The following is an 11,051-nucleotide window of genomic DNA, read 5'->3' as shown; positions in this document are numbered from 1 at the left end:
CCCCCACCTCCGCCACTGCTGTAGCATCTCTGAAACTTCTCATGTTTTTCCTGAGTGTCTGAGAAACCAGTATCTGTTGTACTGGGCCAGGAGCACTGATGAACTTTGCTAATGATCGGGAAAGGCGGGCCCTAGAGCTGAGTTAATTTTAGCTGCAATTTTTCAATACACACAAGTGGAAGGAGCCAAAAGTCTGTTCTGAAACCTTCAGCAGAGCTAGTGATGCCAGGGTGGATGTGCATTCATGCCCCCGCCCCCAACAGGGTTACCTTACTTCTCCACTCAGATGGGGGATCCTGGGGTGGGGGGGGTTGTGATCAGGTTCCCCCAGGGTAAGGTGATGACCACGAGCCAAGGGTGGGTCCTCTTTGGACCAGGGCTCCCAAAAGATTAGGTCCCCCAGGTTGCTATAACCAAGTTCCGAGGCCAGGCTTGTAGACCACGGCTCACATCCCTCTTCCCGCAACACCATCTGCCAGGAAACACGTGGGATCCCCCCACCCTCATCCTCTCCTCCACTATCCTCCGTGAGCATCAGTGCAGGCAGACACCACTCCTGGTGAGTCATGTGTTAGTACGATTCTAGTAGGATATTCTATGGGGCAGTGGACCTGAGTCGAGGAGAGGGGGAGGCAGTGGCTATACGGATATACTTTTCTGGGTCAACCCGGCCTGCCCCCTGCCTCTGTTCCAATTCCTATCTTCTCCTTTCTCCATGGGATATCTGGCAAGTGTGACTTGACATCTAGCTCTATTTCCAGAGCCAAGTTTTCCCCTTGCAGCCAGTGCAAAGAGCCTTGGGACAGAGCAGAGTCTCTACACTGGCCAGAAAGATAAGGCTTGATACAGGTAGGGCCCAGGCAAGGAAATTCCACCTAAAGGACATCCCAGAGAGGTGATGCTGAGACAGGAAGGCAGAAGACAGGCTTGGGCGGCAGAGGGCTCTGGGATGGAGAATCACATTCAAGGCTGCGAATGAGAGGGGACACACACAGACACACACACACGCACAGACACACACACAGACACAGACACACACACATACACAGACACACACACAGACACACACACACAGACACAGACACACACACACAGACGCACACAGATACACACACACAGACACAGACACACACACAGACACAGACACACAGACACAGACACACACACACAGACACACACACATACACAGACACACACACACACAGACACAGACACACACACACACAGACACACACACATCCTCACAGCTGAGTTGCCCAGCTCAGTCTGTCGCTGTCTCTGTCTCTCCCTCAATCTCTGTCTCTTTGACTATCTCTATGTCTCTTTGTCTATCTCTAACTGGTGCTGTCTCTCGTCTCTCTTTTTCTTTCTGGGTCTCTCACTGTCTCTGTATCTCCATCTCTCCTTGAATATGTGTGTCTTTTCCTCTCTCTCTGTCTCTGCCTCTCTGATTCTGCTCCTCTTTGTCCCTCAGTCTAAGTCTGTCTATCTTTCTGTCTCTTTCTCTATCTCTGTCTCTCGGTTTCAGTCTCTGTGTCTTCCTGACTCTTTATCCAAGGATTCTCTCTCCCAAGGAAAGCTAGGACGACTCCATGAAAGGTGGGGCTAGGGGCGCGCCTTTGAGAGAGGAGACCTGCCTACACCTTTAAGCGCGGGCGCGCGCGGGGCCTGCGCCTTTAAGCGCGGGCGCGCGCACGGCCCTGGGTTCCCGGCGAGGAGGCCGCGGGAGCGCCCGGACCCGGCCCGCCAGCCCGGCCCCCGCCCGGCCCCCGCCCCGGCCCCGGCGGGGGAGGGGTCTCTGAGCGCGGCCCCTCCCCCCTACGTCCCAGCCTGTGCTGCGGTGCCCCCACCCCGCGTGTCCCTGTCTGTCCGTCTGTCCGCGCCCAGGCCTCGCCCCACCCCGGCCCTCGGGGCTGCCTGGCCGCCCCCCGCCCCTACCGCAGCCGCCCCCCTCCCTCTGGACCAGCCCCCGCTGCATCCCGGGAAGCGAGTGGAGACGGCGCCGCCCCACAACCAGGACCCGCACCCCGAAATCGGGGAGCCTGCACCCCAAGACTGGATCCAGAGATCTGGAAACCTGAGCCTTGGAGCCTGATTTGGGGCTGGGACCCCGAGACCTGGAGCCTGAACAGCAGTATTTGGGGCTGAAATCGCAACATCAGTCCCTGGGACCCCAAGATTTGGAGCTGGAACCCCCAAGAATTGGAATATGTACCCCAGGATTTGGAGCCTGAACCTCAAGATTTGGAATCTGAATCCCCAAATTTGGAGCTGAGCTCTGAGTTCTATGCCTGGGACCTTCAAATCTGGGACTGGATTCTCATTTCTACAACCAGGAGCCCACTAATTGAGACTCGAACCCTGAAATTTAGGCCTCAGAGTCCAAGATCTGAACCCTGGCATTGCAAAGGGCCTAAACCTGAGTTTGGGCCTGAAATCCTTGCTGCTAAGCCTAATGCTGAAATTTGGGGCAAATCTTGACTCAGCGCCCCAATATCTAAACCCAGAACCCTAGCATCAAATCCCAAGATTGGGCTTGGGACTCAGATCTTAAACTCTCCATCTGTCTGTTTAGCATCCCAAGACTGGAGCTGGGAGATGGTGACTCCGGGCAACCTAGATTGGGGCCTGGGTCTCTAAAATTGGGCCCTTAAGAGGCCCAGTATTTGGAGATCTAAGACCCTAAGTATCAAGGTCTAGAGACTCTTTGGCCACAAATCTGAGCGGAGACACAACAGACTTGGGAGCAGGGAAGGCATGACCAGGCACCCCCTCCAGAGCCCTGACCCCTGACCCCTCGGAGCTTGAGGATTCTTGCTCCCTGGGGCGGCTTCCAGCTCAGGTAAGGCTACTGGGAGACCCTGTGGTGGGGAGGGACTTGAGAGGAACTTCATTGCTGGGGGTGGAGGTAAGGAGGACCATGTACCCCTGGGCACCCTTGGAATTTCCCCAGGGAACAGATGTCCCTTCACAAGAGTCTGCCTCGAACACTGTGGACATTTGGCCAGCCCTGCCCCTCTCTGACCTCCTCATCCCCAGCTGATGGCATCTCCAGGTCTGTGACTGCCCCCATCCCCCCGCCCCGCTTGGGCTCTCCAGCTTCTTCCTACCATCTGTCTTATTTGATCATCTCCAGCTGCCTCTCATGTCCACCACTCCTCTCTCCAGTGTCCTTTCTCCATCTCTTCCTCTCACTGACCATCTCTACTCACCTCTTCTCTCTCTCATCATCTTTGACACTTATGTCCACTGGCTCTTCTCCCGGGCTATCTCTGGCCCCCACTCCTCTCAGTGACCATCTCTGCCTGCCACTGCTGTGTTTGATCATTGTCTTTAGCACCCCTGTCCACAGCATCTCTCTCCGGCCACCTCTGTCTACTGTTTCACTCAGTGACCACCCTTGACATCTCTGTCTGTAGTACCTCTCTCTAATCATCTTTCAGCAGCTCTCTTACCCGTGTCTACCCTGGACTCTAAGCCTTGACCCGTGACTGTCTCTGACCATCTTTCACCATCTCTCTCTACCATTCTTCTGTCTCTCCTCTCTGAGTTTCTCTATCCACCTTTTCCTCTGTCTAACCATCTTTCACTGTCTCTCTTGCCCTCTACCCACTCCTGACTCCAACTGCCAGTCTCCGACCATCCGCCCTCACTGACCACCTTTCTTCTCTCAGTCTCTCTTGCTCATTGGTGCTCTCTGATCATTTCTAACATCTCTGACTGCCTTTCCTCTCTCTGGTGCCCTCTCCCCACACCCATCAATCGCAGCAGCTGTCCCGTCTCCAGCTGTCTCTGACATGTTCTGTTCCCTCCTCCTCTCTCTGACAGCCCTCCTCTCTCTGACAGCCTCTCTGCCTTTTGACCATTTCAGACCATCTTTGACCATCTCTCCTGGATCTGGCCATCCCTGCCACTTCCCCTCTCTTTGGCCACTCCTCATCTTTGTGACTATCTCTAACAACCTCTCTCGTCTGGTCCTGTCTGGCTACTTCTAATCATTCCCACCACCCTGACCACCTCTTCTCTCTTTGGCCATCTCTGAGTGTCTCTCTTTGACCACATCTAAAGCTCTCTGGCTTACCTTCTCCCCACCCTGATCACTGCTCCTGTTCTCTGCCTGTCTCATTTCTAATCACCTCCCTTCCCTCTGACTTTCTTTGTTCATTTCTTTTCCCTCTCTTCCCTCGTGACACATCTCTCTGAGTCTTTAACCATCCTCTCTGGCTTCTGGTCTTTCTGACCACTCCTCTCTGGCCATCGTTGATCAAGTTCTCTGCTCTCAGCCCACTTTGACCCTCTCTTCTGGTCTCAGACCACCCCGACCCCCTCCAGCACCCCTCTTCTGGCCCCAGCCCGCCCTAACACCCCCTCCTTTTCCCAGCAGGCCGCCCCTGCCCGCGATGGCCGTCCTCCCGCTGCTCCTCTGCCTGCTACCGCTGGCCCCCGCCTCATCTCCACCCCAGCCAGCCTCACCCAGCCCGTGTCCCCGGCGCTGCCGCTGCCAGACACAATCCCTGCCCCTAAGCGTGCTGTGCCCGGGGGCAGGCCTCCTGTTCGTGCCACCCTCACTGGACCGTCGGGCGGCGGAGTTGCGCCTGGCCGACAACTTCATCGCGACCGTGCGGCGCCGGGACCTGGCCAACATGACGGGCCTGCTACACCTGAGCTTGTCCCGCAACACCATCCGCCACGTGGCCGCCGGCGCCTTTGCAGACCTGCGCGCTCTGCGCGCGCTGCACCTGGACGGCAACCGGCTGACCTCGCTGGGCGAGGGGCAGCTGCGCGGCCTGGTCAACCTGCGCCACCTCATTCTGAGCAACAACCAGCTGGCAGCCCTGGCGGCCGGGGCCCTGGACGACTGCGCCGAGACGCTGGAGGACCTCGACCTCTCCTACAACAACCTGGAGCAGCTGCCCTGGGAGGCGCTGGGCCGCCTGGGCAACGTCAACACGCTGGGCCTCGATCACAACCTGCTGGCTTCCGTACCCGCCGGCGCCTTTTCCCGCCTGCACAAGCTGGCACGGCTGGACATGACCTCCAACCGCCTGACCACCATCCCGCCGGACCCGCTCTTCTCCCGCCTGCCGCTGCTAGCCCGGCCCCGCGGCTCGCCCGCTTCCGCCTTGGTGCTGGCCTTCGGCGGCAACCCCCTGCACTGCAACTGCGAGCTGGTGTGGCTGCGGCGGCTGGCGCGGGAGGACGACCTGGAGGCCTGCGCCTCCCCGCCGGCCCTGGGTGGCCGCTACTTCTGGGCAGTGGGCGAGGAGGAGTTTGTGTGCGAGCCCCCGGTGGTGACCCACCGCTCGCCGCCCCTGGCCGTGCCTGCCGGTCGGCCGGCCGCCCTGCGCTGCCGGGCGGTGGGGGACCCCGAGCCCCGCGTGCGGTGGGTGTCACCTCAGGGCCGGCTGCTGGGCAACTCCAGCCGAGCGCGCGCCTTCCCCAACGGGACGCTGGAGCTGCTGGTCACCGAGCCGGGAGATGGCGGCATCTTCACGTGCATCGCGGCCAATGCAGCTGGTGAGGCCACAGCCGCTGTTGAGCTGACTGTGGGTCCCCCGCCACCCCCTCAGCTAGCCAACAGCACCAGCTGTGATCCCCCGCGGGACGGGGAGCCTGATGCCCTCACCCCGCCCTCTGCCGCCTCTGCCTCTGCCTCTGCCAAGGCGGCTGAGGCCGGGCCCCCTACTGACCGTGGCGTCCAGGTGACAGAGCATGGCGCCACAGCGGCTCTCGTCCAGTGGCCAGATCAGCGGCCTATCCCGGGCATCCGCATGTACCAGATCCAGTACAACAGCTCAGCCGACGACATCCTCGTTTACAGGTGCAGGTCCAGGCGGCGGGCAGTTCGGGTGGGGGAGCGAGGTGGAGGGAGGGCTGGAGGAACACCTACTGATACCCCAGGCTGCACCACCGGAAGTGAAGCTGCAGGGTTACAAAGGAAATCAGGCAGAGAAGGCAAAAGGAATGTGGCAGCAGTGGTAAAAAGAAAGGAGGCAGCAAAAGTAAACAGTAACAGACAGAAAAAGGAAATCTGGTAGCAAGAATAAAAGGTAATCAGGACTTCCCTGGTGGCCTAGTGGTTAGGATGCTGCGCTTCCACTGCATGGAGCAAGGGTTCGATCCCTGGTTGGGCAGCCGGAGAGGCAAGGTTGAAGGGTTACGAGCAGATTTAAGTAGTAAAGAGAACTAAGTATTTCCAGATGACAGCTAGATTCAAGTCAGGCTGCAGGAAGAAAAAGAGATCAAGCAGGAGGGTCCAGGGATCATGGGGAAAATGGAGTGAGGCAACCCAGCTGCAAAGGAGCTCAGTGCATGCTCAGTCATTTCAGTCGTGTCTGACTCTTTGCAACCCTGTGGACTGTAGCCCGCCAGGCTCCTCTGTCCAAGAGATTTTCCAGGAAAGAATACTGGAATAGATTACCATGCCCTCCTCCAAGGGATCTTCTTGACCCAGGGATTGAACCCGCATCTCCTGCATTGCAGGTGGACTTTTTACCCACTGAGCTGCCTGGAAAGCCTGCAAAGGAACTCAGACCAGAAGTTAAAAGGAAAATGGGGGAGGAGGTTATATAGAGATTAGGCTTTGGGTTTGTACGATGTGACCTGCTCTATGTGTTTGGAGTTCTAACATGGTGACATCTCAGCTTTTTTTTTTTTTCCAAATCAAATTCAAGCTAGTTCAGGCTCCACCACTGCTAGGTGAACAGGACTGTTCAGTCTGGCATTGCTGGGGACTCCCTACTCCCTTCTGTTGCGGCAAACAAAACCTGGGTTACACACTTCAAGAGTGGGTTACCATGACAGTCATCCAGGCAAGATTGGAACATCTGCTGTGGCCACATGTGGTCACTGATGGTGGCTGTAACCCAGGTGCTACTGACATGTCTACCCAAGTCCAGCTTTGCATGGGTGGCTGGGGATGGCTCCCTGTCCTCTCTGTCAGGCTGGCCCAGGCTTGACACCCAGCTGCGGAAGAGTGGGCCTCCCAAGGTCTGGGGTCCATGCCTTGTAAATCCAGTATCTGGGTTCCCTTTGCCTCCCCACAAGCCAAAACCCTCAAAGATTAGTAATCACTTGATTTCTTTCTCAGTCCTGGAAATCCAACAAGCTTTTCTCCATTCCATTTCAAAGATAGCCATCTTCAGTCGATTCCACAGAGGGCCCACACCTGAAAATCACACAAGTCCCGTCCACCTTGCTGGATGGGGTGGGGAGGATGGGACAAATGCCCTCCTAGATTGTCACCCTACTAGAGATAATCATGGAGTTCCCTCATTAAAGCCGCTGAAGAATAAAACAGGGATTATAAAACAAGTTAAATCTCCCAACAGGGCGCCCTGCTACAAAAGGAAATATAGTGAAATTGGGTACTAAAGATAAAAGGAAATGAGAAAGATAAGGATAAATTGAAACCAGGCCAGAGAGATAAAAGAGAATCAGGAGACAGAACTGGAACGAAATAAGGCAACAGGGAGGAAAAGAACTCAGCAGCGATGACTGAGGCACATCAGTTTAATGAAAACGGAGTCAGATGACAGGGCTCTCTGGCAAGCAGGCTACGGCTACAGCAATAATAATACGGCAGCGGGGCTCGGGGGACCTTCATTGGCAGGTTAGAAGGAAATCGGGCATCAGCACAACAGGGGATTCAGGTGGTTAGATTAGAGAGAATTCTAGCTTTCCACTAGAGGAAAGTCAGGCAGCTGGGAAAGTGCAACCCAGTCCGGGATGGAGGAAAGTCAGAGGAACAGAGGGAAATTAGGTGAAGGCCTAGAGGGAGATGTGGAGGTGGGATTAGAGGGAAATTGGATGGGCAGGGGGATGGTAGAAAGAAATGGGCATCAGGCTAGAGGAATACCAGGCAGCCTCTTCTCTAGCGGTCCCGTGGTTAAGACTTCGCCTTCCCAAGCAAGGGGTGCAAGTTAGATTAGTGGTCTGCGAGCTGAGATCCCATATGCCTTGGGGCCAAAAAAACAAAGCAAAGAAACAGTATTGTAACAAATTCAGTATAAAATGGTCCACATAAAAAAAAAAAAAAGAACAAAGCTGGGCACTGAGTTGGAGAGATGTCTGGCTGGAGGGAACTCAGTGGTGGGCTGACAGGAGATGGGGTGATAGACTTGGGGGACTCAGGCAATGAGCTAGGGGAGAGGCGGGTGGGGGAACCAGAGTGAAGTCAGGCGGAGGAGTGGAACAAAACTGGGCAGTAAGGCTAGAGGGAACTTGGGCTGCAGGCTCGGGGAAAATGCTGGAAGGGTGGCAGTGCAGGAGGGGAGCCAGGCAACGGGATATAAAATGAAACCACACTTGGGAGGCCATGGGGCTCACGGCAAACTGGGCAGCAGGGGGTGGGGAAGCGGGCACCGGTGAGAATATAGGCACTGAGGCCAGAGGGAGATCAAAGGGACATTTGAGCAGCAGGAAAAGGAGAAGGGGGACTGAGGTAAAGCTGGCTAACAGAATGGTGGCTGAAGGGTATCAAACCAAAGGGAATTCAGGCAGTGGTTACAGGGGACCTCAGGGTCTAGGGTGAAACGAGGCAGTGGCCTCGGGTGGGGGGTGAAGGGGATCTTCCAGACTGGAGGGTTGGGGCAGGGTGCAGGGTGGGTGCTGGGCAGCCAGCGACCTGACCCCCACCCGCCTGTCCCTCCAGGATGATCCCGGCCGAGAGCAGCTCCTTCCTGTTAACGGACCTGGCGTCAGGCCGCACCTACGATCTGTGCGTGCTGGCCGTGTACGAGGACGGCGCCACGGGGCTGACCGCCACACGGCCGGTGGGCTGCAACCGCTTCTCCACCGAGCCGGCGCTGCGGCCCTGCGGGGCCCCGCACGCGCCCTTCCTGGGCGGCACCATGATCATCGCGCTGGGGGGTGTCATCGTGGCCTCCGTGCTGGTCTTCATCTTCGTGCTGCTCATGCGCTACAAGGTGCACGGCGGCCAGCCCCCCGGCAAGACCAAGGCTTCCGCGCCTGTCAGCAGCGTGTGCTCCCAAACCAATGGCGCCCTGGGCCCCACGCCGGCCCCGCCGGCCCCTGAGCCCACCGCACCCAGGGCCCACACCGTGGTCCAGCTGGACTGTGAGCCCTGGGGGCCCAGCCACGAACCCACGGGACCCTAGCCTGGCGCCCACCTCTACGGCCCAGAAGGGCGCCCCCTGCCGGGGTGGCAGGACCCAGACACCCCGTGGGACCTGGCCTCGGACTCACCAAATTGCTCACGGTTTTTAAAACTCTGACGGGGAGGGTGTCGGGGGCACCGGGGCACAACAAGAAAGTCCTATTTTTCTAAGCTTGGGCCTGGGCCCTTGCCCGTGTCTCTGTCTGTTGGGGGTGGGGGTTCGTTCAGGGGTCCGGAGTGGGATGCCTCCACTGGGGAGAGAACCCTGCCCCACCCCCGGCCCTTTCTGAGGTCCCCGGATGAGCTTGAGGACGGCCGTCCCTTCACCCTGCAGACATTCCCTGCGTGTCCCCTCTGGGCCTGCCCTATGCTGGCTGACCGTGCGACCCAGGCGGCCCCCAGCCCTGCCCCTCAGACACTGATAGCTCAGGGCAATGAGAGACTTGGTGAGGAGGGAAGCCTAGGAGATGGCAGGAGCCCCCCAAAAGGTGTGGTCACAGCCTAGGGTGTGGTCAGGGAGGGCCTCATGAAGTAGACGTGAGCTGAGAATGACATCTGAAGGAGATAATGGGGCAAAGAGCAGAAGGAAAGGTATTCTGGGCTTAGGGCCAACACAAGCAAGGGCTTAGGACATGCAGGGCACTGGGGGCGCTGCGGTAGAAGTGAGGCAGGAGGCGTGGGCAGGGTTCAGGACCCCCAGGCTGAGGAGCTCAGACTCTGGCCCGATAGTTTTGGGGAGTCACGGAGGAGTCTATGCAAGGGAGGGAGAGGGTCAGGTTTGGGTTTTAGGAAGATCTTTCTAGCTGTCAGGACGGTGGATCAGAGACAAAGACTGTGGCTGGGAGCCTGCGGAAAACCAAGGCAGGAACCTGGGTGGGTGAGGACAAGGCTGGACCAGGGGCAGGCGTGGGGGAAAGCAGCAGAGGGTGGGTGAGAACGATAGGAAGCTGAGTGGATCCGTTTTGGAGCTGAAGGGCTGTGGGGGAGGGAAGTGTCCAGGGGAAGGCCCAGGGCTCTGACCGGGGGAGGGACAGTGGATCTGCCCTGATACAGGACCAGGGAGGAAGGGCAGGTTTGAGGACGATCCTGAGGCCAGTGTGGGACTTGGTGGACATGGAAGGCAGCTATGCTCACCGTTGTCCCACCAATGCCACTGGGACTTGTTGAATATAGGGGTGGGGGCCCAGAGGGTGGGCATGCCATCAAGGGTTGGCAGCCAGGAGACCACTAGACCCCTAGTCTAAGACCAGAGCTAGGGACAGAAATGGGGGCACTGTCAGCAGGGATGGGTCATCAGACTCAGGTCATCAGACTCTCCATATTTAAGGGACAGGAAAATAAATACCTGGGCTGAAAAACAAAGACTGAACAGCAATAGGTGGAGGGACGGAGTGAAGCAAACCAGGCAAATCAGAGCCAAGGACTCTTGTGTTTAATGATCTCAAGGCTGTGGTGACCTCAGCGAGAGCTGTGTAGGGGATTGGCTGGGCAGCTGCCAAAGCCAGCTGATTTGACAGTAGGAGGTAAGAAACTATAGACAGGGAGTATAGACCCTGTGGTCCTGTGGGCCTTGAGCCTAGTTCAGGTTGATTGGGGCCTTTCTGCCCCTGTGTCTCTCCAGGGTTTGTCCTCGTTCAGTCTAGATCTGCCCTAGGCCTCCCCTTGGATACCAGGCCTGGAGGTTTGCACGATCAAACCCTGGGTCTTGGAAGTGTCACTGGAGGCCCAGGAATGGATCAGCAGTAGGAGGACCAGCACTTCCTGACCTCAGACCACCGCTGGTACCACCTCCAGAGGCAAGATATGGAGTGAACTTGGGTCTTGTCTTTCTTCCCTGCTGTGTGAGGGGTTTGATGAAGAGCCCAAGACTGGATTGGCCATGCTCATGATCTGGTGCACATGACTTGTCCTAGAATAACATCCTAGATCCTGG

At 57.4% G+C, this 11,051-nt stretch overlaps 1 protein-coding gene across 4 annotated transcripts; it reads left to right on the top strand.

Moving 5' to 3' along the window:
* Positions 1-1,659: 1,659 nt before the first annotated feature.
* On the top strand, positions 1,660-9,289 carry LRFN3 (leucine rich repeat and fibronectin type III domain containing 3). 4 transcript variants are annotated; one of them, XM_020871826.2, is made up of 4 exons: positions 1,660-2,842; positions 2,954-3,055; positions 4,385-5,821; positions 8,654-9,289. In XM_020871826.2, exons 2-4 carry the CDS (start codon positions 2,961-2,963, stop codon positions 9,117-9,119), a joined length of 1,998 nt encoding a protein of 665 aa, XP_020727485.1. In that variant the 5' UTR covers positions 1,660-2,842; positions 2,954-2,960; the 3' UTR covers positions 9,120-9,289. The 4 variants fall into 4 exon arrangements, with proteins under 4 accessions (XP_020727485.1, XP_020727484.1, XP_020727487.1 ...); XM_020871825.2 differs by having other exon boundaries at positions 4,382-5,821; XM_020871828.2 differs by lacking the exon at positions 2,954-3,055 and having other exon boundaries at positions 1,661-2,842.
* Positions 9,290-11,051: the final 1,762 nt, after the last annotated feature.

The sequence above is a fragment of the Odocoileus virginianus genome, chromosome 20 (assembly GCF_023699985.2).
Source record: "Odocoileus virginianus isolate 20LAN1187 ecotype Illinois chromosome 20, Ovbor_1.2, whole genome shotgun sequence".
In the NCBI taxonomy this organism is placed as follows: Eukaryota; Metazoa; Chordata; class Mammalia; order Artiodactyla; family Cervidae; genus Odocoileus; species Odocoileus virginianus.
This window is presented reverse-complemented; position numbering and strand designations above follow the sequence as displayed.